Genomic DNA, 23,998 nt, shown 5'->3' with positions numbered 1-23,998 from the left:
TAGGTGAGATACAGGCAGGTGGAGGACGGCGTGTTACTGTGTGCTTTTATCACTCTATGATGTGGTTCTGAACTATTTGTAAGCTGGTATCAATATCGGAATAGAATCTAGATATGGAAGAGAAGCAAGAAATGCCACCAATTAAGGGCAAAATGACGAGTGAAGAGAAAAGAAAAAGAGGGATGACGAGGGCAAAGATGGAGTAAAGTAATTGCATCTTAAAACACCCCCTTAAGACCACCTCTCTTGAACCCTCCCCAAATGACAAACTTCGCTTCCGAGTCCTCCCCAACATCATCTGTTTGTCCTAGTTGCTCATCATTCGGTAGAAGGATTACGTTTCGAGGGTACAACTTCCCCAACAAAGCCAAGGCAATCGTTGGATCGTCGACCGGTATGACATGGAATCCAGCCGTCTCCGCTGTGCTCAGTCCCCATCCCGGCTGGATGAGGATCTCGGACGCAGAGTGCAGGAAAACGGTATGGTTTGTCGTACTATCGCGTGTTTCTTCACGTGCCTCGTATGAGTGCCGTAGCCCGCGGGCGATTTGCCCGACGTCCACCCTTGCCGTGTCGCCACTCTTGAACTCCAGACGCAGCTCGAGGCCCCGGATGGCTGATGTCGAGGACCCTGCCTGAAGCCCTATGCCAGCTGTCTGGAGCTCCTCTTTTTGATTCGGAAGGTCGATTGGATAGCGGGTTAATATCGTCGGCGGTCCTGCCGGTATGTCTCCGCGCGGTGCCTCATGATAATCCGGGAAATGGTAGTCGAAGAGAACCTCCACTGCCGAGGAATCCATTTTCGAGGGAACATACCGCAACAAATGGTATGGAACCACCCCGCCTGCCAGTATGGCTGGGAGGATCAGACCATGTGTATACTGGAAGCCGTACCCGCCTGTCATTGTGACAGGGAGGTCCGGGGCAAGCACTGCCCGGGCTAAGGATACGACGGATGCCTGTGTGATGTGTCCGGCGAACACAGTGGTGAGAAACCTTTCCCGTGGTGCTTCGAGGTGGCGAATGCCGCGTGCCCTGCCGTCGACCGGGATCGGCACTGCGTAAAAGTTTTGGAAGGGAAGCAGCGCGTCGCGTAGGACGACCATCTGGCGCATGTATTCACTGAGAAGTTGCATGTGATGTGGCCGGGTGCAACGGGCATACATCAATGCTAGACTGGACTGGAGGAGAAGATGGCCATCGCCGGGACCGCGCAGGTACAGGTCCGGATCATACGGTTCGTCGGTGTATTCGCGGGCCCACTGGACGAGTACCTGACCTATCCGTCGGGCCTGGTCTCTTACTTCGCGGCGGCTGATGTCTGAGAGATCGTATAAGGGCAGTGAAGACTCCCGCGTGTCCGTGGATAGATTGGCGGCGACGTTGTCTAGCAGCACGATGCGTGCGGGCTTTGTATTTGGTGGATCAGGGCCCAGATGATGCACAACTGTATCTAGCAAGGGAGCGAAGCGTCGGACCAGCTCGCGAGCCGTGTATACTCCTGCGGGGATTGACCAGCATGCTGGTGAGCCACGTCGGCGGTCGGGAGGTGTTATAGCTGATTCCGGTTGACAAATCCCTGGTGGCCCGCAACTGTATATCGAGGCCTCAGAAAGGGAAGTATTCGCCATCCTGATGGTCATCGATGAAGGACGCAGTACCGTCCGAACAGCAGGAAAAAATCTCAACCTGGAGAGTTGAGAGCGGCACGGAGGCCGCTCTGGTGCGAGCAGGCCATTCTAATATGCGCGCGGAGAGAATTTGCTGGCCTCCGGGCATGGCAAAACTGACATACAAACGAAGTATTCCGAGGTGATTCAGTTCCAGGACCACCGGAGGAGAGTTGAATATGATCTCCCGGAGAAAGGTGGGTATGACCACGGATCTCCGAGAGATTATAATTTCTTACTATTTAAAGAGGGCGCATCGCCCACCCAAAGGTCATAAAAGGCACTAGAGTCCGTAGCGTAAGCCAGGTCACGTTTTTCCACCAAAACCCCTCCCCGTATCATTAGTAAACATGGCATGCCTTCTGTTTTTTCCAACAGAGAGTTCAAATCCTAACATCATAAGGAAATTAAAACAGAATCATATTTTTAAACCATGAGCACCCAGACGGAGGTTTTTACGGGCACGGAAGGCAGTTATCTTTTGCCTCACCATGTCACCGAGGCGGATCGTCTCCAACGTCAGCATCGCCATTTTGCAGCCGCCTCGGATGAGGCCTATTTTGGCTTCACTCTGCCACCGTCAACAGGGCGTCCACTGCGAATCCTCGATAGTGGATGTGCGGATGGTACGTAGCCAGCTTGTAAAATATGGACTAGGCTGAACAATGTAGGGGTCTGGTTGCACGACATGGCGAAGCGATATCCGGAACATTCCTGGGATCTCCACGGCGTGGATATCGCGTCCCATCTGTTCAATGACGGCGTAGATATTGACTTTCGCTATCACGACATACGACAGCCTTTCCCGTCGGACTGGAACTGGGAAGGCTCTTTCGATATTATCCATCAGAGGTTGCTAGTATGGGCTCTGAAAAAGGAGGAGTGGCCCCAAGTTGTACGAAATTTGCAAGCGTTATTAAAACTCGGTGGCACAATCCAACTCGTCGAATGTCAATGGCTCCGCCCGGAGTTCTGGGACACTCACCCCCAACAGCGTCTACTGGGGATGGTGCAAGTATGGGCGACGGAGGGGAACGGCATGGACATCCACCTCGCCGATAAACTAGAGCCGCTGCTGAAGGAGCTCGGGTTCGAAGATGTGACGACGGTCCGATACCCTCTACCATATGGCGCTAAGGTCAAAGACCCTGCCAACCGCGATAGATCGGCAGAGCTGTGGGTGGAGAGTTTTCGCCATTTGGCGAGGCTGATGGGAGGTAAATATTTCTTCTGTTCCTTGCACGGATGGACGCTAACTGGAGTAGACGAGGGGATTCCGGGCGTTGCCAAGACCCCAGAAGAATATTTCGCCTTTTTAGATCGCCTGGTGGTGGAGATGAAAGAAAAGGGCTACATACCGGAGCTGCGCTTAGTGTCTGGCCGGAAGGCGTAGCTATATTCAGGAAGGGTGGGAAGCAAAACAAGGAAGAAAAGGATCAGTCAAAAAGACTTTTATTCAATGTACAAATTATCTCCGATTGCATAAATTCACGCGGTGCGCGAAATGGAAAAATATGACACAATAACCATCCATCTCCGAGATGCCAAGCGGACCATTTACGTCCGACGTGAGATCCTCGTATGTCTCGGTCTTTCGTAGCCCCCTCTGTTTACCGAGAATATGCTTGAAAGGTCGATAGAAGGGAAGGAAGATTCCACCAAGCTCAGATAGATGAGTAGCACGCTCAAGTCCGCCAAATCTAATGCTTCGCTGGTAAATAGTGAACGGTTCTTGTTCAAGGGATAGAGATAATCTGGATATTCTGATAATCGGCATTTGTAAATAAATATGTTGCAATCATTCCTCTGGATATATAAAAAAATAAAATAAAATAAAATAAATTAGAGAGAGAGAGAGAACTAATGGATTGATACCAAGGAGTGGGGTTTATACGCCTTCATGGGTCTGGTCTGTTCCAGTTAAAATCTCTACTCCCACAGGCAGAAAAAGCTAAACTATCTAACCTCAATACAAGTATGTGATGATGTATGACACTTTCATATTTCTTGCAGTGATTGGATAACAACAATGAGCGAAAGAGTTGGGAATGAATGTCAATATCCAAGCGCAATGATAGAGATCACCTGATGCGTTGTGCTGGTTTCTCCCCGATTGAACCTCGTATACAAATAGTGGCCCTGACGACAGGTCTAGGAGCTAAACCCCTATTATAGCAGGGAAAACGCACTTACAAGGCGTTAAGAATGGCGTTGTAAGCGGATTTCGGTTGGTAATTGCCATCGAAAAGCAATGGGCTTTCGGCTGAACGCCAAGAGTTCTGAGGAAAATAAGTCTCTTGCATCGATTCGTGAAGTATGGCAAACAAACCTTGTCAGAAACACCCCAAACAGTAATTCCAACACACTTTGAGACTTCCAAACAGGCCTCCACAACCTGTGTCCAATTAGACAGTTCCGGGTAATACACAATTCCGCGACTTACGTTCACATAATCGTTAGAGCTAGCTCCGGCAATATCCAGCTCAGTAATAGCGACTTCAGATACGCCTGAGGCGGCAAGTGTGTTTAATGCAGTTTGGGTATGTTAGTCCTATTGTTGGCGAGTGGGCTTGTGAGACTTATCCTTTGACACCAGATGAACCACCAGCACTAAAGACATCATTAGTATATTTCGGACAATGCGGCCGTGGATCTTACCTAAGATGGGTTTGGGAACCTCGGAGATGTCAGTAAGAACGCGATTGAGTGAAGGCACCATCACTTACCGATCCCATCAATAGGGATGCCTTGGGCGATCCATTTCTTAACATGATTAGCCAGACCTGTGGTCTTGCCGTAGTTGGCAGAATCGAGGCTATGAAGTGTCAGCCAAGGCTAATGGAAGCTTTGCGCGCAAATGTCATTACTTATAGTCGTTGATGTAAAGTTTGGCCTGGGGGTCAGCCGCACGAGCCGTTTCAAACGCAATACGAACAAAGTCCTCCCCAAGGACATTGTAGAACACGCTGGACCGCAATGTGCCGTCTTCATTGAAGATTTCATTGACCACATCCTATAGGCGTCAGTGGGAACTCCAAGTCCACAAGACTCTCACCTACCCAGGCATAAACCTTGCCTTTGTAACGATTCATGACAGTGGTGATATGGTTCTTCAAAACGGAAGTCAACGTATTCTTGTCTGTAATGCCCTGAACCCATGATGGGAGTTGGGAATGCCACACTGTACTGATGAGTTTCTCTGCATACAACCGTTGCTGGGTCTGCAACATACCCAAGGTGTGTCCACGGATCAGCTTGTTGTTTGTGGCAGCATAGTTTACCTATGCCTGGTCAGCAATTCTATGCCTTATACGATTCCAATAGATACCTACCAAGTAATCTGCTCCGCTAAAGCTGAACTTGCCCTGCGATGCTAGAGATATGGTCAGAGGATACTATGTTGATAAGAGTGTGTCATTTATACTCACGCTCCGTAGCATCCCACTTCATGCTATTCTCCGGAGTTAGTTGGCCAAAATCAGCTTTGATAATGCCCGAATTGGTGCCATCAGACAATGTGCCCTGATCCGCACAGGTGCCAAAGTACTTCTTGCCCTTGGCTACGAAAGCATTGTTGATGCTTGCAGGGGCTTGTTGACTGCTAGCAATACAGAGCGAGGTGTACAGGAGAATGCCTGCGAGAGACTTGAGATGAACCATGTCTAGAGGTTGGATGTAAAAAACTTGTATGAAAGCAATAGCAGCTGTCGACTTGGCAATTTAAAATCTAACGGGAGAATACACCTTTAAATACCCCTCTTGATTAATATTAGGTCTAGTCCAAAATCAGCAGAATGGCTTCAGGCTGTGATGTATCCGGACTTTAACCGCGGGCTTCGGGCCGATAACAGAGACAAAGCAGCACTAGAATAAGATTGGTTTCAGACGCGCGACACAGTCCCTGTTACTATCATATCAAGAAATTAAGCCACCACCACATAATTGGGGACGGTTCCATGTTGGCCCATTCAGGCCGAAGCTAGTCTGATTCTGCAGCGGTGACGCTGCGGAAGATGACGGGCTAATTCCTGAGAAAGGCATGGTAGGCCTAAGAGACACGAAACGAGTAAATACTCTAGGGGCCCACCAATGTTCTCCCAGGGTCTAGATTAAGACTTGTTAAGCATGCTGCCGGCAGGACCAGCCCCATCGTACGGACTAAGTGCAGATATTCTTGCAATATTGTATCCCGTCGTTTCAGCCGTTCCTACACATCCAAAGAGTCTAGTCCTTTTCCAATGGTGGGTCTTAAAAGGGGTCCAAGTGCCCATGATGTTCCTTTCTCTTTATTCTTATTTTTTCTTAATGTTTTCCTTTTACGTTTTTTACCTTAATTTACTCTAGCAAGTGGCACCATTGGTAAATCATTCCAGGCTTCGGCTGTTCGACCCACTTCCGAGTACATCAATAAAATCCTAATCCTACCTGCCCAGAACGACTACCAATTCTAACTCAACTACAGATTAGGTCGTGATCCAAATGTAAAAACCAGGGAAAGGATTATGGTCGAACTGAAGCGTTGGACTGGCGAGGCAGGCAGTAGCACCTTTTGTAGTCCTGAGCAATTTTGCCCTAAGTCCAAATATAATGAAATTTGCAACAATATGCACAAGGACGTACTGCGAAGACTTATAAGCATAGGTATGTCAGTTTGTGCTTCTGGATTCTTAATCCTCCTAGGTCGTGGCTTCCCTTCGTGAAGCATGAAGGGCAGTTCATACAACAATCTAACTCATGAACTGGGGTGTATGGGCTGGTATGCTGTGGGAGGAAGATACCTGACAGCGCATAGCCTATACTAGAGTGTAGGTCGCAATCCAACGGGGCGCCACAATTGCAAATACCCGGGTGAAGTCGTGGTTTATTACGTACGAGAAAAATGTTATCAAGATAAAGGTATTTCATGCAGAGGTTCCCTTCTAGCAAGCGAAGGTCTATGGATGAAAGCTCTTAAAGTTATCCTCATGGGAGATCTATCGATATTTTATTTCCTTTAGCTTAATTGCTTCACACAACCAGCACTCCAAACATAGTCTGTGTATTTATCACCTTACAGGTTGGTTAGACCTGCTCCTACCATGTACAGGCTCCGCTTGCCATTCCAAAGTAGGTCACATGCGCGTCATTAACTCCTTGTCCTCCTTGCGCTTCGCAGCATTGAACTTCGTCTCCCAGACAGAGATACATGTTCTGGGGCCCGTGGGGTTCCACACTCCAGTATTCTGTACCGTGGTGAACGTAACCCTGCGAAGTGGGAGGCAGGTTGGGAATACCATCGTTAGTGTGAGTAACGCGATAGAACTTTGTTGCATCCGGGTTTGTAGCTTGGAAGGTCTCGTCAACATATGACGCGTAGGCCTGGTTACCAGTTCGAGGTTCACCAAATGTGTAGACGGTAATATTGTTGTATGTGGCAGAAAGCTGAGCCGCGGTGATTGCAGCCATCGAGGCACCCAGGCTAGTTTCCTTAAACGTTAGGCCAATGAAGGACTCTCAATAAAGGATGGGGGTTATGAGAAGATGGGGGCAGGTCACATACCTATGTCCAGTAACTACCAGACTATAGTCGGGATATTGACTCGCCTGCTGATGAATAAGGCCCTCGACCTGATCCTTCACAGATACCCAACCAACATAGTACCCTCCGTGAACAGCACACCCGCTACATTGAGGGAGCGTATCAAAAGGTGCCTGCGTATAGTTGGTGTCGAGCTGCAGGTTTGTGTCACTTCCCGTTCCACGGAAAACAGTGATTATTTCTTGACGGCTATCGTCTCGAAGAACCCACCCGTTGATATCCGTCTCTGCATTGTAGATCTTTCCCGCACTGGTGATTGCTGGTGGAATATTACACAGGTTTGCGTAGGCAGCTTGAGAGATGGTTGCCATTTCGACAATGCGACTATAAGTGCCCTCAGAGATCCCCTGAGTGATTGCAGCGAGGCCTGCTCCTGCTGAGCACGCGAGAAGGATTGCGTGCATTGAAAAAAAGTTCTTCATGGCGTTTATAAAATATGTGTAATGAACACGTAGTTGAACGAATGATATTGTGGCTTGAATAGTCCTTGTAGGCAGGCTGTCCTGTATTGGATACGAAACACTCAGCGCACTTATATAGGCAAGCCTAGGTAAAGCAGAAACGGGTGAAGTGAATCTTTCCGGGTAAAATAATTGTATCCCGTGAAGCACTATGTTCAGGCCCATTCGAAAGGGTACTTAATGGCATGACCTGCGGTGTGATAAACTTACCTGATACCGAGCTTAAGTCCCATACCCTGTTTACTTGAAACCTCGACGGGCAGAGGTATCGAAACCCAATGGCTAATGGGTTAGCACTTCAAGTGATCCCCGGTATGCATACCGGAAAAGGAAACCGGTCGATTTGGCTTAAGATTGAGGAGGCCGTGGCCAGTGGCAATCTTAGCTTAACTATCCGTACTACTCGGCCGGTGGACCCTGTAAGGATTAATCCGTGTCTCCTTTATCCTAATATGCTCCGCTAACTCGCAGGTCTTCTCCACATTCGAGACTGCGGAAGTCTCAAGGTTAGTCTGAATCTGGAATCTGCTCAAGATTGTAAAGAGGCAGAGAATAGCCTAAACCGAACGCAGCGGCAACATACTCCTTTGAATGCTAGGGCCATTGAGATGTACCAGGCTCTGACCGTCGATCCAAAAGAAAGCGCAGTTGATTGGCCAGCAACAGGCTACTAATATCCACATCCCTCAAACCCGGCAAATGTCTAACGTGACAGTTACCGAGGTTACGAACTTGGTTAACTACAGTGTATATGGATGGAACGGTTTGTCAATATAGTTGTCATATCCTTAGCCTAAAAAAGAAAAGTTATCATGAACGTGCCATAATTCCACAACACTACCCAGAATTAGTAAAAGTGCCGGGGGATTCTGAGTTCCCGATGCAGTAGCGCCTTCCACAGTAATATCTCTCTGCCTGCAAAGGTCGACGTGTTGGTCAGGTGCATTGGTGTAAATACTGGTCTGGAGAATGATCATCACAATCCTCAAATGTCCGGTGATTTCCCTTTCGGCTCATCTCCCATCTCGATTGCCGATATTGACCTTTCAGGCTTTCACCTGCCCTTCAACTCCATCGTTACCACACATGCAGGTGGGATTGGCGCATTACCTCAAAATGGACAAGACATGAGGACACTAGCTCCGTTTGATAAAGCTAGAACGGAGGAATTTCTTGTTCTTGGACTATTGATGCCGCACGGGGCCATATTACATGCCCCTCGACGTGTCCGCTCAACACATTATTCAAGTACTGTAATATGGTAAGGTACAAACATTTTCAGGGAAGAACTGTCATTTTCTGTACTGGTCCACCAGATAACTGATTTTACCCAATACTAGGCGACTAACAGATTCTACCGTGTGAACAGTACCTAAAGGGTTCAGGTGTCTATATCTATGGCTATTGATAAGTAGTTGGTAGATAATATAAGGCTAGAAATAAGACACTTCCATTATAACCGGTTATATTAAAACAGAATAGGCTGTAGCTATTATTAAATCCCTCACGTTCGCGGATTCTTATTCCTGGGGGTCCATCCTGGACCGATGAAGCTTAAACCCCGTCGATCATCGGGGCAACGACGTTAATAAGTATCATTATATTATAGAAGGTTAGTGTACGCGATATTCTTTTGGGGAGATTAAGCGATATGGATATACACTGTATGATTGTCTACACAATATAGGCAGAGGTGCCAGTACTCTTTATACACAAGTCCCAAACAAGATACCCATCGTTGTGTTTGTTAAGCTATTTTTGCCCTCGTGAATAGAGTTCTAGACTCAAGATTTCTTTCTGTAGGGGTTACCCACGGTGGGGAAAGGGTGGAAAAGCGCACTGGCGCTAGACCCATGTTTCACTCCAAAACCCAGAGATGCCGCTATCAACCCTATTGTATGCATGTCAAGTTCAAGTAAGGACAGCCTCTGAAATCCTTGGAAACGTATGATTTGCCTTCAGGTTTCTCGTCATCGGGAGATGTAAGAGCACATTCTCCAAACCTATCCAACAGTGACAAAACAAACCACAGTGAACAAAAGGTTTAGACTCGGGGTTCCCCGAAACGAGAGTTAAAGATTTCGGTCCACAACTTAACAATTTATTTTAGAGTTCTGAGACATTGTCTTGGATGTGCGGGCCAATGCCGGTGAGACCACAAATTTAAGTGGGTGTGCTCCGTACGTTTATCCCTATACTCAGTCTTATGAAGAAGTCTATCAAAATCTTATCTGACGTGACGCCCCGTTGAGTGTTGCCAGGAAGTAAATTGAAAAGGCCATGGTCAAAACGCGAAGAAATAGGCCCACAACAAATATCGCGTCGTATCAACGCGCCCAGAGGATCATATGTATTATCAGGTATCTAATTTATGACTTGTTCAGTAGCTGAAATAACTTTTATAAATACCTAATATTAAACAAAATCTGCTATATATATCTTAAACACTAAGTCTACGGTAGTAATTACTCTAAAGGTGGCTAGAGTAGTAGATATATATTTAAGAAGTACTTAGTAAATAATCTAGAGTACTCTTGGAGCATTTATGAATTATTTATGTAGTATTCTCACAACAGGAGCGGCACACGTATTAGACAGGTGTACAAGAACTGTTCACTATAGCACTTGTCACTTCGGCTATTTCTATCTACTATGTTGCGGAGTGAGCAACCCGGGGATTAATACGGAGTATCTCATCACTACCAAACTCCCTCCAAGTAAATCTGCAGTATAGATCCTCAGCTGAGATATCGTGAAAGTGATAAATCTAAACAGATTGACATTATCAGTCTATTTCATCCAAATATTTTAACACAAAAAAGCGCATCCCTACATTCCACTATTCCAATTATGATATGTCAACACATTAGTAGAGCAAGTGGTTATATCTCAAGAAGAAGAAACCTATAAATTACATCGGCTCTGTGCAGCAGGTATTGCTCTCTCCTCAATTCATCTCCGTCATTCAGGGATAGAAAACTGTCTCTTTGCCTAATTTTTATCAAATTACAAACGCTATTCTTCTTCAACTTCCCAAATTTACTGCCATGCAATTCTCCCTCTCCTTCGCCGCTTTCATTGCCCTAAGTGGCCAAACACTCGCTCAATCCGCAACAGGAAGCTACGTCATCACAGAAAGCGACAATATCTTGACTGCAAAGGGGACTAGTCCGGCAGTCTTCAGCCCATTCAATGGCTCATATGACCAGATCTGGAGCTTCAACGGCGTCGGCTTCGGCACTGTCGTCATTCAATGCCAGGATTCGCCAGACTACCTCAACTGTGACGAAGACGGATCTCCCTGCACCCCTTCCACCGAACCCCAGATTTTCGAGCCTATTAAGCGGGGTCAAGAATTGTACCAGATCTCGGATGATTCAGGGGACTTGTTCCTTGCCGAGTCGTCTGATAAGACGATCCATTTGGTGTACGATGTGCAGGATGATGAGAAGGCTTTGTTCACGTTGACTCGGCCTGCGGAGTGTGAGTACTACTCTATTCATGCATAGTTTTGATCAGATTCTAATTTATTAAACAGAATCTTCCCGTCTTGTGGTCTCAATGGCTGCCGGTAGGTGGTATGTCTGGTTGTTGTCTATGAATTTTTTTTGAGGCTAAGGAAATGGACTACAGTCAAGGAAACTTGAGATCTATATGTAGACTCCTGTCTTCCGGGGGAAGGAAATGAAAAGATATCTTCGACGGGCCCATAAGTTTTCATTAGACCTGAGTGCAGTCTTAGTCTATAAATGTAGAGCTTTTGACTGCACTCTACCTCTACTGGCAATGAGCATTTTACTTATTCCCAATTAACAACCTGTGCAATTAGATATTAGATTGTCGTAACGAGTCAGCCGATATGCCTCTTGGCTCTGTCTTCCAAGCTTCCTCTTTAGGATTGTAACTATCCCCGAGAATAAGTAGCAATACTAAATCAGGAGATGCTGTAAAGATTCTGGCCAACGGTACAAAGAAACCAGGAAAGTCCAGGGGAAATAACTTGGGTATGCTATTTGTTCTTAATGGATCTTTTAGCGAGAACCGTGGGCTCGTATCTTCACATATATATATATATTATCTTTACAGGAAAACCTAGTTGTATTGACGATGAATAACTCCACATTGTGCACCCGTGGTGGCCAAAATCATTTCGATAACATTAACCAAAAACCACACTCTGCAGCGAACAATGTTAAGATCTTTGCTCCAAGATAGCTGCCATACATCGCTAACGTTCACTCACACAAAGTTACTAACATCATCTCTTAATCCCACTCGACCAAAATGCCAATGACATCAAGGTCGCGCCTTGACTACCATATCCCCAAGATCATCCATGCTCAGCTGGCAGAGGTCTGTAAGAGTAACCATTAAGAAGACATGCAAGGGGGGGTGATTCATCAAAGGCGGTGAAGTGACAGTCCTATCGGGTATCGTTGTTAACATAGTCGTGTGAGCCAATCCTTAAGTATCGAAGACGATGTCGAGGCAAAATAAAGGTGGTGGACGCATGAAAGTGGAGGTTTGCGGTATACATCTGAGTTAATAACCCTCTATATTGGACCTCCTTCCGGCTGTTATGAAGTAAAGTCTCATATCAGGACGGAGGTCTCCGAAACTCCAAAGATGTTAGGGCTGCAGAAATGGGACCCTGACCTGGACAGTCCGAAAGGGGCAGGAGAATAAGGAGGGTACGCGATACGAAGATAACCAGAAAAACTTTTATCCGATGCCACGGGGTAAGGCCCACTTGCCGACATTTGGGGCATAAACTGCATAACTGGAGGATAAAAAGGGGAGTCAGTCGGGCATAACTCTGCATGCTCAGGTCACACCAGGACGAAATCACAATGGAGGCGTCCTCCAATCTCACACCAAGTGGGCAAAGCATTCGCCCGACGCCTTGGCTCACTTAGCTCGGTGATGTGATTGGCGGCCCATTATAGACCTGGGTGTTTAGATTTCTTTCTAAGGACCAGGTTCAATACGTTTGCGAGCAGGGAAACTACTATGCATTGTGCCCAAAGCCCCGTATATAAGCGGCCGATCCTCCGTCAGCAACATGCACTTGCCGTCTTACCTTCTGCTACGGCAAGCCGTCCGGTAAAGAATCTGTTATCAGGCCTCATGACAGAGCCTATACCAAGCGTTCTTGAGAAGGGGGGCAAGGCGGAGGAGTCAAATAGAAGCTCAGGAGAATACAACGACCTTGAAAATGTACCGAAAGAAGATGATACGACTCTAGTCGACTGGGATGGTCCCGATGACCCCGCGAACCCTTTTAACTGGTCGACTCCAAAAAAAGCACGGCAGTTAGTCTTCATGGCATTCAATACTTTTGTCAGGTAAGTGCATATGATGTAGATAAACAAGAAGAATAGGGCTGATGGAGAATAGCCCTCTAGCATCCTCCATGTTTGCCCCAGGCGTCCAATATGTCATGCGCGACTTTCACACCACCGACCAAATGTTGGGATCGTTTGTTGTTTCCGTCTACATCTTGGGATACATGCTAGGGCCCTTCCTCATCGCGCCCCTGTCAGAGATATATGGCCGTGTTCCGCTATACCATGCTTGCAATGTGATCTTTCTGGTGTTCACTATTGCTTGTGCAGTAGCGCAAACCTTACCCCAGTTGATCGTGTTCCGTTTATTCGCAGGTATCGCTGGCGTTTGCCCCATCACTATCGGCTCTGGAACGGTTGCCGACATGGTGCCGGTGGAGAAGAGAGCCGGTATTATGGCCATCTGGGCTCTAGGACCTATCTTGGGACCTGTTGTCGGACCCATTGCGGGTGGGTTCCTGGCCGAATCCGTGGGCTGGCGATGGGTGTTTTGGGTCCTTGCGATCGCGGTAGGTAGCTCTACTGCCGCTTGCCGATAGAGTAAGATGCTGACAATCCAGACCGGTGTCATGACGATCGGGTGTTTGCTGTCCTATCGTGAATCGTATGCCCCGGTGCTTCTACGACGGAAGACTGAGCGACTGCGCAAAGAGACCGGCAACCCCAATCTTCGCTCAGCCCGTGGCGACACCAAGATCACCAAAGAGCTGTTCATAACCGCACTTTCGCGACCTATGAAACTTCTCTTCCGTTCACCGATTGTATTCCTGCTCTCTCTGTTCGCAGCTGTCACGTACGGGTATTTATACCTGATGTTCACCACTTTGACCCCGATCTTCAGAAACACCTACGGCTTCTCATCGGGTCTGGCCGGCCTCGCCTACCTGGGCTTCGGTATCGGAAGTATTCTCGGTCTGGGAATCTGTGGAGTCGTTTCCAACCGCATCGCTGTTAGTCACACCGCACGCGGCTGTTTCAAACCAGAGTCACGTCTTACCCCAATGCTATTCGGAAGTTGGGCAATCCCAGCCGGCTTATTCTGGTATGGCTGGTCGGCGCAAGCCCATACTCATTGGATTGTGCCGATTCTTGGAACAGGAGTCTTTGCGATCGGGCTTATGGTCGTGTTCATGGCGTCGAATACGTACCTAGTGGACTCATACTTGAGGCATGCGGCATCCGTCACCGCTGCTGCCACGGTACTGCGTTCGTTAATCGGCGCAGTGCTCCCGCTGGCTGGTCCATCCATGTATGACGCGCTTGGCCTGGGATGGGGAAACTCATTGTTAGCATTTATTGCGCTCGCGATGTGTGCCTGTCCGTTGCTGTTTTGGAAGTATGGAGAGTTTATTCGGACTCATCCACGGTTTCAGATTGCTCTTTGAGGTGCCTTTTCGAGTTTCAAAAGTTCCCATATATATGTAATAGATTGCCCGGCATCCTCTCTTATCCAAAGTCTTCTTCGTTTCATTTTGTTCTTTTTCGGTTGTTAGTTTCAGAGATTCCCCTTTCTCCAGACAGGTTGAGCGACAGGAGTTAACATATAAATGACAATCCACAGTATTGATATATTTCAAGCCATCCCATGCTCGATCCAGCCACTGAATTATGGTAACCCTGCCTTTTCCTTGCGATCAGCCTGTTGGGCTTCACTCAAACCCTGTTTACCCACTTATTGCTTCGGCGAACCAGACATTCTAAATTTACATCATTACGGCGAAGTCGAAACAACAATAATCCGAAGTACGTGTGAATCAATAAAGTTCCTCACAACCAAGGAGACTTAACTGCAACCTGCCCCGCAGTCCGAACTCCGAATACGAGGCGATGACTCTAGAATTCTAGATCATATCATACCATACCACCTCAAATATCCTCCTCACCACGCCAACTCTGACAACAAACCAACCAACCTCCACACAAGTCGTGTACATAGTATACGATCAAAATGCTCATCGCCGTAGTTCCCGCTTCACCCAAAACAGGCCAGGCGGCAATCCGCGCCCTACTCAACTCAACCCAAACAACCACGCCTATCACCGTGAAAGGCGTATATAGGGATCTGTCTCGAGTACCAGAAGAATTTCTTTCGAACCCTCATTTCCAAGCATCGAAGGGCGATGTAAGTGACGCAACGAGCCTGGATCTCACCGGCGTCGACGCCGTTCTCGCGATCACCCCGCCGCGATACGATGGTTCGGACTTTCTGGCTTGTGCAAGGACAGCATCGGAAAATACGCGTCTCGCCATTCAGAAGTCTGGATCTGTTAAGCGTCTGGTCCTGCTTTCTAGTATGGGGGCTGAACATGAGTCGGGAACTGTGGGTTTCCTATCCGATTCATGAAGGAAGGGAGATACTAAACAGTTGATTAGGGGGAAATTATGACAAACCATATCGCCGAAACAATCTTGAAGGACGCAGCACCAGAGGTCGTCATATGTAGATGTGCCTATTTCATGGAGAACTGGGCTATGGGGGTTCAGACGGCAAAGTCTGAGCAGCCTCATCTCTATTCGTATATTACTCCTGCAGATTTCGAGGTCCCTATGGTTTGTTTCCTCTCTCTCTATGTTCAACACGAAATTCTTATGTTAATCAATCCCCTAAATCAGGTCGCCGTCAAAGACATGGGCCAAGCCTTTGCAACTTATTTACTCAAGCCCGACATTCCGGAACGACCCCATATTGTTGACGTCCATGGACCGAGATCCTATACGCCGAAGGATGTGCAAAAGGCCTTCGAAGAGGCTGTGGGCAAGGAAGTTGAACTCCGACTTGTCGAGAGAAAAGATCTATCGCAGTTCTTTGCGGGTTTCCTCCCAAAAAACGTGGCCGAGGCTTTCACTGAGATGACCGATGCCTTTTTGCCGGGAGGTATCATGGCGCCTGCTAATGCGGAAAATTCAAGTAGTGATCGAGTCTGGAGGGGAAAGACGGAGTTGAGGGAAGCTATTCGGGAGCTTTGTGAAGGGTCTGGGTAGGTGAAGGCTATACAGGAGGAAGTTAATCATTTACTCTAGGCTGCTATCGGGACTGAGTATATTCGCTTGTTTCCTACGCGTGTGAATTACCTGTGGATTGAATTGTACTATTGGTAAGAGTGATTCACAGGATTACTTAGTGTACAGGTATAAATTGAGTCAAAAGCCATCTTAGGATGCTTTTCTATTGAAACAGCTTATATGACTACCACTTCTCTTACTCTTAGAAATGGGATCGTCGTCCACCTTAATCAGTGTTCACATAGTAGCTTATATAGCTCGCTACACCCACTAGAGACTCTTGTGCTTGCGTGTCATCTCCCCCATGCGTCATCAACATCGAGTTTGCAGTATCTGGGGCAGGGGTCCGCGTTTCCTCTAACCTCGCTTCTGCTGGCTGGCGTGGCTCCGGTTTCGTTCTTTGTCAAAGAAAATAGCTACGACAATGAGTTTTCTACTAGTGCTGAATTGCCCGATAGCCTCTCGTTCTACCATTCTTCGTGGATAAAGGGATATTCCGCATAGCAGGGACCAAAGCTTCACCTCCAGGATACCGAAAGCTGGCCGTATGTACCCTATTGAATAGAGAATGGCCAAGCAAGATTTTCTTGGTCGCACTGTGGCCTCTGCAGAGGCAAAACGTGCTCGGCTGGCAGGGCGACTGCTTAGCAATCTTTCCTCAGTTGAATCCCATGATCTAAGTGTCTTGCCGTAAAGGATATACTTACCAGACTGAATTCGCCCAGCTCGCCCGGGTGAACGCCTATGAGTATTCCGTTCTGTATACAATCTCCGTCAGGGAGGGCTCAGAGCCCTTTCGGTGTGGTTATCAAGAGTTGATTTTGGGTTGTCAGAACCCCGTGATCCGCCTCCTTCTGCTGTCGCCGCGGCGGCTGTGACCCCCCAGTTCGTCTGAGGTATGTGTCTATCCCCTCGGAGAGAAGGCGTATACTAATCTACAAGGTGGCTTTAGTCGATGCCGCTGTCAATATCAGTACTGATTGACCGGCTCATTGGTCTATTTTACGGTCTACGTCTTCGTTGTCGAGTCATCGTGAGCCCGGTGGTGAACAGAGTGGGTCTGGTGATGGGATCCTGCCCTACTTCGACTCCTGTACACACAAGCCCAGGATATGGTGTTTCATGCACTCACAAACTCTGCGCACAAACCAGCAACTTTTCACATTGAAGGTGTGGCTGCGTTGCCGCAATGCGCTTGCTTCTGAGAACTTTGGCCTCGGCGAATTCGGGATGCTATTCCTATAGCCTCCAAGTCTTCTTTTTAGATTTGACAATAATATGTCGAACACTCTAGGACGCCTGAAGCAGGTCCTCTCCGCTCTTACAAGAGAGAAAGACGACGAGAGTAGATTGTGGTAACCATAACGAGCTCTGGACATCCCTAAATCCTCTCTCTATGTCAGTCATTCTAGACAACATCCTTGCAACCTTACTAGTGGACCTCCAATTCTTCAATCTAGAAGAGTATACCTCTACCACTTTCTTCCGGCCGTTGACAACCGATCAAGATACTGATCGCAGGCAAAGAGGTGCAATCAGCCAACCAGGGCCCGCAGTCGGCCATACCCGTGGTAAACAAGATCTGGAAACCGGCACGACGATATTCAGGCTTAGTGTTGTTGAAGTACTGACCCAAAAAGTGCAAGGGGGGGGGAGAGGACTACGACCTGGCTAGGAGGCAGGCTCGGAGCCAGCATATCGAGCAGTCCCAGAGCAGAGCGAGCTGGAGTAATATCATCATCGAGGACCGAGGTCACTAAAGTAGAATTACAGGACTATCTTCACTAGCTCTCTCGCCCTCTTATCCCCTTTGATAACATACTAATGTGAAGTCACAGGTGAATATTCATCTGATATCTGTCACCTGAAGTGCTTACTATACTTAGAAGCGAATGGATCTACTAGATCAGTCTTTATATGAACCATATCTCCTATCTCGATCCAGCGTCCTTTCCAGCTTTACATACACCCGATCTTCCAATCCGAATACCAAAGGATAATACAGTAGAAGTTATCCTATACTCACACTACTTGAATAATACTGGTCAGTATAGTATAACTCCAGCAATTCATAACTCTACCACCAAGTGGCCGAAGATTACGAAGAATGTGGTCCAAGCGTCAATGGAATTTCACCTGGCCCACGGGTGCCGTTCAATGACTTCCTTGATGACATCTTCGACTTCGAGGCTATGGCGGCAGCTTCAAAGAGAAAGCAGCCTACAAAGCCTGTAGCATGGATCGACGTGGATTATCCTCCTGAGAAGGACTACAATCCGGAGCCTGTCGCTGGCTGCTTTAACACCAATCGTGCGGCGCTCCTCGAGAAGGCTATTGATAGTGGGGTGCTCGTCCCTGTACTCCTTTGTGGGTAGTTACTGATCATTTTGCAGAATTCCGCCATCTATCTACTTCTGATCGCACCACAGTCCGCTTCCTCGATGAGGATCGTCGCAGCCGAAACTGATCGAGAGGATATCGTCGCAAGTCTCGGCAAGAGATGGAAGAGTCAACCTTACCTTGCCGTGCCCTGGATGCACGCATTACACTCCCTCATCTTCCCCACGGCTCGACCGGGACTTGCAAGGCAGATAGACGAACCACTCTGCCTTGGTTCGTTGCCATACAGGAAGATCATTCGGCTCACGAGGTACGAGAAGGGGGTACATGGGAGGAACTTGCTGCTGCGCACAGCGCACCTACCCCAGGGCCGTCATCCCCATATGGTCCTCTTCCTGAATATCTCTAGGCGAGTCATCTATCTACGCTTTGCTATGTTTATGGCTAGCACTGACGCCAGCGACTAATCCTGACGCATACTATTCCATCGCGTTTTACAGGGCGCATTAGCAATGCGTGTCTTATCCCCCTTAGACACTTATTAGAGTTGATCGACGTGGCAGCTAACCAGATCTACTCGGTAGGAAATTGTCATAGCAATATAAGAGCTCCAAAGAGAGGGCTACCCGCTGGCCAGCCGATTTTGAGATGAACGGCAATGTGTGCAAAACAAGAGTGCCGGTAGGTGCACCAGTGGTGGCCGACATTGATGGCCAACTCTGGACATTGGTGTTCAAAGGCTACTATGCTATTATCGGAGAGACGGAGGCACAAAAGAGGTCCTGGCTTGTGAATGTGGCCAAGGTCTTGGTTGCGATATCTGTCCTGATGACGCACTATATACTGTGAGCACCAAAGGTCCATTGCTCTGGTAGCAACAACGCTTAATATAGGTTCTGGCTCTGCTATGGTTACCGTTACTAAGCGTTGACTAGCTGAATGCCTTGAAACTGACAAACTGTACTCGGAAACCGTGTATAATGACATGTTTACGGGAAACTAGGCAGGTGTTAAGATCGCTCGCAAGAACACCAGGAGACCTTTAGAAGGGACCGAACTGGGGCAGATCAAGGCCAGAGTTGGGTGAGTTCTTGGGTCCTGCACTATCCCATAGTGCTGCCGTGCGAGTTTGAGAGCTGCCATTGGGTTAGAAAGGGTAAATCCGATTTCAATATGCATAATAGCGGAGGTGGCCGGGCAAACTGGACACGGACTCTGGGGCAACTGGAAGTCAACATAGTGTTATGACGAATATCCACATATGATGGGGGGGATCTGAGATAGATTTACCCAAATCCGATGAACTGTCGCGTTATGACTATGGGCTTTAATAACCCAGGCAGTCCAATTCGTAACGTTTTGCAAGAGACTCGTTGGAGAGCTTGTACCGTTAAGGTTACAACCAGCCGAAGTCAACTATTTCGAAGACGTGCCAAGAGCCGTTGGGGAGAGGTAACGGTCAGGTAGAATTATCTGAAAGTTAACCCTCGAAGAAGAGATGGCATGGGACTATAGATATACATTTTCGAAGGGTTCTGTTTGTCTTAGACTGCAAAATTACAAACACTCAAATCCTTTCTCCTCTACCATCCACCACATACTAACTTTTCATCTGCTTTCACAATATCGATTTTATAATGGCCCCTAATATGATTGCTGAAGAACCTTTGAGGCTGATCAGAAAGCCCCAACCTCCTCTTAACCAGAGAACTACCAGTACTAAGTGAAGTGCTTTACACCAAAAGTACTTGTTGAGTCCTTGGAGGAGTGACCCAATTTTGAGAGAGACACTCTAGGTGCAGTCCAAGCAGCTGTGCCTGCTCGTGGTACACCGGTTATCTCTTGGGTACACGGTTCACCCCTACCGCGGCGAATATAAATCGCGAGCATGTGGCGGTGGATCAAAAGTGGGTTATGGGTGTTAGGGCATCACAAAGTCGCTTAACTGGAAGACCTATTCAATGATGCTTAAGGAGCCCTACTTAAGGCAGCTACTACATGGTCGACTGAATCGACTCCAAACCCCTGATTTTAATATCCCACTGCTTGGGGAAGCAAAATCGACTGCATAAGCGTTTGAAGAGTTGCAACACTGCACCAGTACCCACCATGCCAATGGAAATAATTGCTGACAGTGACATGTCTGCTATCACTTCAGGTCGGGTTGATAATGATATGGCTGGTCAGAATGGCCCGGTGTTATGTACGCTCGATGGACTCCATCTGGGGATTTGTAAGGGTCCCATGTACACAGCTGAGCCCGATGGCTTTGCATAGGCGAGTGTCTGAATGGATTCAAACTCACAGATTATCCTGGTCACTGAGCACCTCAGCCGTAACAGATCACAGATCTGTGTGGTATACGTCACGCACCGTCTAGGTTTTATGTGCATATTATGCAGTTGAGCACAATAGCGCTGATGCAAAGGCCTTATGCTGTGTTATTCACCTACGGGTGGATCGTCTCAACGGCGTGTATCCTGACTGTGGGAATTATCCCTGGGACAACAGCAGCAGTGCTGAATCCTCATCGCATAGTCGGGTTCGATGGAGATTCAGATTGGCTAGATTGCTGTTGAAACATTTTTCTTGGTCATGACTTCCTGATGTCATCACCTCTTCTTTTATTCATTTGTATGTCATCGCTGTCTGCCTTCTCTGCCTTTTTTCTCTTTTCCCTACTCCTCATCATACAAGCCCAGCTAGTGCCTCTGGTGGACATTTTACTATGGCCTTTGCGGTCATTATATCTGTATCGTGCTCGGCACCAAAATCCCGGCAGCAGAGAATGCAGGAGAGCATGCAGCAAATATTCCCATCCGTGAATATCCTTCCCGGGGGGAAGACATCTGCAAGGAAATCGCATTGTACACTGGCCACCACCGGCAGATCTGTTAGCGACACTGCTCTAAATCGACCCCAACCCATATCACTTCATGAAGTGGAAACAAGCACAAAGGAGACGTTAAACGAGGCCATATATCGTTTTCAGGAAGGCGGATGCTAATGCTCTAACTCCTTGAAAAAAGCAAAACAAACTTACGACAACCTATCCAGCATGATAAGCCTTACTGAAGTTTGTTACCATCTTCTGTGAGGAATAAAAAGCATAGTGGACTTAACCGACACTTATTAGTTATTGGTGGTAAGTTGGACGTTAGAGATCATGTCTAGGCCTAAGGGCTTTTTGGCATCTGAGCCTGCTAAGGATTGGTTCAAGCACCTTTAGTTCCAACTAGAAGATGCCAGGCATCAGAGGCAGCAGATATCCCACAATTCGTCATGAAGGTACCGACAATAAAGCTCTGGCGTTGACTAGTTCCGATCTTCGTGCTCATCCCTCCGCATCACCAGAGTCTTCAAACAAGACTAATGCCGGAAGCTTATGCTGCAAGACGCGTCATATATCGAGTATTGCATATTCTCTGCAGCTGCGCCTTTGGATCGACCACTTCCCTGGATTTGGCCGGTTGCCAGTCAGAGTCAGAGCAGAAAATTACAGCACGGAGGGAACCAAGAGGGACCCTTCGGTTGCGTCTCGACAATCCTCGGCTACGGCCGACACCAACCGCACACCCTCCTCCTCTACGTCCAAGTTCACCTGGACGAAACGAAACAACTTCAACACCCCGGTAGCAGGGGTAGGACAGACCTCTCCCATACTTACGGGGGTGGAAGCTACGTTACATTCAAAGTGCCCGGAGGAATCGTGACTTGAACTGGACCCTGGTGGTCAGCGGTATCGCTGAACTGCTTAAGGCCCAGGGAGTCTCAGGATGTGCGAAATCGAGTTCATGATAAAAATTCTGCCACTGGACTTTAATTGCAACGGAGATATCAGACTGCCAAGGGGTACCCCGTGCCAAATCCGAGAGTACCATGGGTGGTGTGCAACCGGTGCCGCTGCTGCCCCCCTAACCTGCCCATCGACGCGACTGCGCCTCATATTAACACCTTCCTGCACACGCTCCACACTCGGGAGGTCCCCGGCACCGAATACTGCAACCCCATGTGCATCCACGAGTGACCTCGTTCCCATGGATAGAGGACAAGGTCCAGTTAGTGACGGGCCTGTCCCTGAAGGACCACGCCGTACGGGACATGTACTTGACGTTTCTCTCCACTGACATGCAGGGCCGCAGCGTACGGCTCGGTCTGGTAAACTCCTGGAACCCCAACTGGGTTGGAGACCCTGAAGATATGGTTGTGAGCAAATTTTCTCGCAGCTCCAGGAATAGAGTGCCCACAGCATAGGTGTAATCTTTTCAGCCCATCACTATCCACATGTCGCGATGAACTAGATGTGTTTATATGGCTCATTCCATCCATAAGAAGGTTCATACCAGGACCCACTTCGTTACCTTCCAGGTACATCTGGAGCCCGTTCCGGGTGTCGCTCAATATTATCGAAACTGAAACTGCATGGCAAGACGGAATCTCCACGAAGTTTTTACATGATACTTTGATCGAGAGATCGTTTATCGAACCCAGTCAATGAATACTGCTCGTGCTTTATTTCCAGACGGCAGCAAAACTTAGAAGTGCGAATTACAAAAAGAAACTACTAGTTATCACCCAAACCATCTCCCCACGAGAGAACCGATCAATGGCCCTCTCTTAGATTGGGGTATCGGTGGACGGAGAGCTTAACGTATCTCAGGCAAGCAAGATGCAGCATGGTAGATTGCACATAACAAAGGCGAAGTCAAAGCGGTCATTATCATGTCGATCAAGAAGCCCCTATAACATCATCATCAAGAGATATGCAGATGCACAATCACAGACCAGAACAAAGACAAGATACACCTCAGTAATAGAGCAAAGCATTACACTCTCTCGTGATTTAAAGGAGTCGTCATGACCATCGGCGATCCCTTAGACATACCATTCACGCAAGCCATGTGTTATGATATGTCACATAAATCATGAGCGTTGAGATCGAGAGTTTCAGATAGAGATATATAGCGTCTGCTCTTACAAGCGATGATGAAAATACTCATACTCATCCATCTGTGCTCAAGCTCAATTATGATAAAATCCCAGTGTCTAATAAGACGATATGATAAACTGCGACTCTGCGAGCAAGAAGCGGACGGTACGAGCGGACCGAGGAACGGTACGAATCCAAGGCAAGACTCCGCACGGACAATATGCACATCCCATGCATAGGGTCCAGGGATCGTCATCGTTCATACGTCAAAGTGCAGCCGAGTCCTCGGTGATTCTCGGCAATTGACAATCGTGGCAGTTTGCCTTTTATTCATGTTGGGAGGAACCTAGATGTTCACTTCCGTGGTTCCTTAAGCAATTCCCGATTTGACATTAATTAATCTACCTCGTTCATCCCTTGTTCATGGAGCCTCACATCGATCGCTACCTACTATTAGCTGATCATAAAAATGATGCAAGAGGCTTATGCCCTCGGTCGTCTTGGTTAGCTCTATTATGACATAGACAGCCGAGCTGGATGTTTTGTAGGGCTAATACTATTCCGAGTCATGTAAATAACACTACGACATTTTAGTTTGGTGTGTTAGATACTTTTGCCACAGCCTATATGTAAGATACGTATATAACTAAAACGGAAAAGGACGATAGGAA

General features: G+C 47.7%; 7 protein-coding genes across 7 annotated transcripts; 4 read left to right on the top strand and 3 right to left on the bottom strand.

Moving 5' to 3' along the window:
- Positions 1–218: 218 nt before the first annotated feature.
- AO090001000210 (uncharacterized protein) lies at positions 219–1,643 on the bottom strand (the record flags this gene model as incomplete). The annotated part of the gene is made up of 1 exon (XM_001818703.3): positions 219–1,643. The coding sequence occupies one exon, from the start codon at positions 1,641–1,643 to the stop codon at positions 219–221; it is 1,425 nt and encodes a 474-aa protein (XP_001818755.3).
- A 460-nt stretch (positions 1,644–2,103) lies between these two features.
- On the top strand, positions 2,104–3,063 carry AO090001000209 (class I SAM-dependent methyltransferase; the record flags this gene model as incomplete). Its single annotated transcript, XM_023234428.1, has 2 exons — positions 2,104–2,296; positions 2,342–3,063. The coding sequence occupies 2 exons, from the start codon at positions 2,104–2,106 to the stop codon at positions 3,061–3,063; spliced, it is 915 nt and encodes a 304-aa protein (XP_023089555.1).
- A 796-nt stretch (positions 3,064–3,859) lies between these two features.
- AO090001000208 (endo-1,4-beta-xylanase) lies at positions 3,860–5,330 on the bottom strand (the record flags this gene model as incomplete). Its single annotated transcript, XM_023234427.1, has 9 exons — positions 3,860–3,949; positions 4,000–4,178; positions 4,264–4,280; positions 4,329–4,347; positions 4,397–4,485; positions 4,538–4,683; positions 4,730–4,951; positions 5,003–5,043; positions 5,099–5,330. 9 exons carry the CDS (start codon positions 5,328–5,330, stop codon positions 3,860–3,862), a joined length of 1,035 nt encoding a protein of 344 aa, XP_023089554.1.
- Positions 5,331–6,743: 1,413 nt separating this feature from the next.
- Positions 6,744–7,670, bottom strand: AO090001000207 (lipase family protein; the record flags this gene model as incomplete). The annotated part of the gene is made up of 2 exons (XM_001818700.1): positions 6,744–7,128; positions 7,210–7,670. The coding sequence occupies 2 exons, from the start codon at positions 7,668–7,670 to the stop codon at positions 6,744–6,746; spliced, it is 846 nt and encodes a 281-aa protein (XP_001818752.1).
- Positions 7,671–10,756: 3,086 nt separating this feature from the next.
- AO090001000205 (uncharacterized protein) lies at positions 10,757–11,356 on the top strand (the record flags this gene model as incomplete). Its single annotated transcript, XM_023234426.1, has 2 exons — positions 10,757–11,192; positions 11,343–11,356. The coding sequence occupies 2 exons, from the start codon at positions 10,757–10,759 to the stop codon at positions 11,354–11,356; spliced, it is 450 nt and encodes a 149-aa protein (XP_023089553.1).
- Positions 11,357–12,836: 1,480 nt separating this feature from the next.
- Positions 12,837–14,439, top strand: AO090001000204 (MFS transporter; the record flags this gene model as incomplete). The annotated part of the gene is made up of 3 exons (XM_001818698.3): positions 12,837–13,054; positions 13,107–13,563; positions 13,615–14,439. 3 exons carry the CDS (start codon positions 12,837–12,839, stop codon positions 14,437–14,439), a joined length of 1,500 nt encoding a protein of 499 aa, XP_001818750.3.
- Positions 14,440–15,002: 563 nt separating this feature from the next.
- On the top strand, positions 15,003–16,211 carry AO090001000203 (uncharacterized protein; the record flags this gene model as incomplete). Its single annotated transcript, XM_023234425.1, has 3 exons — positions 15,003–15,374; positions 15,428–16,032; positions 16,184–16,211. The coding sequence occupies 3 exons, from the start codon at positions 15,003–15,005 to the stop codon at positions 16,209–16,211; spliced, it is 1,005 nt and encodes a 334-aa protein (XP_023089552.1).
- Positions 16,212–23,998: the final 7,787 nt, after the last annotated feature.

Source organism: Aspergillus oryzae, chromosome 2, assembly GCF_000184455.2.
Source record: "Aspergillus oryzae RIB40 DNA, chromosome 2".
Lineage (NCBI taxonomy): Eukaryota > Fungi > Ascomycota > Eurotiomycetes > Eurotiales > Aspergillaceae > Aspergillus > Aspergillus oryzae.
This window is presented reverse-complemented; position numbering and strand designations above follow the sequence as displayed.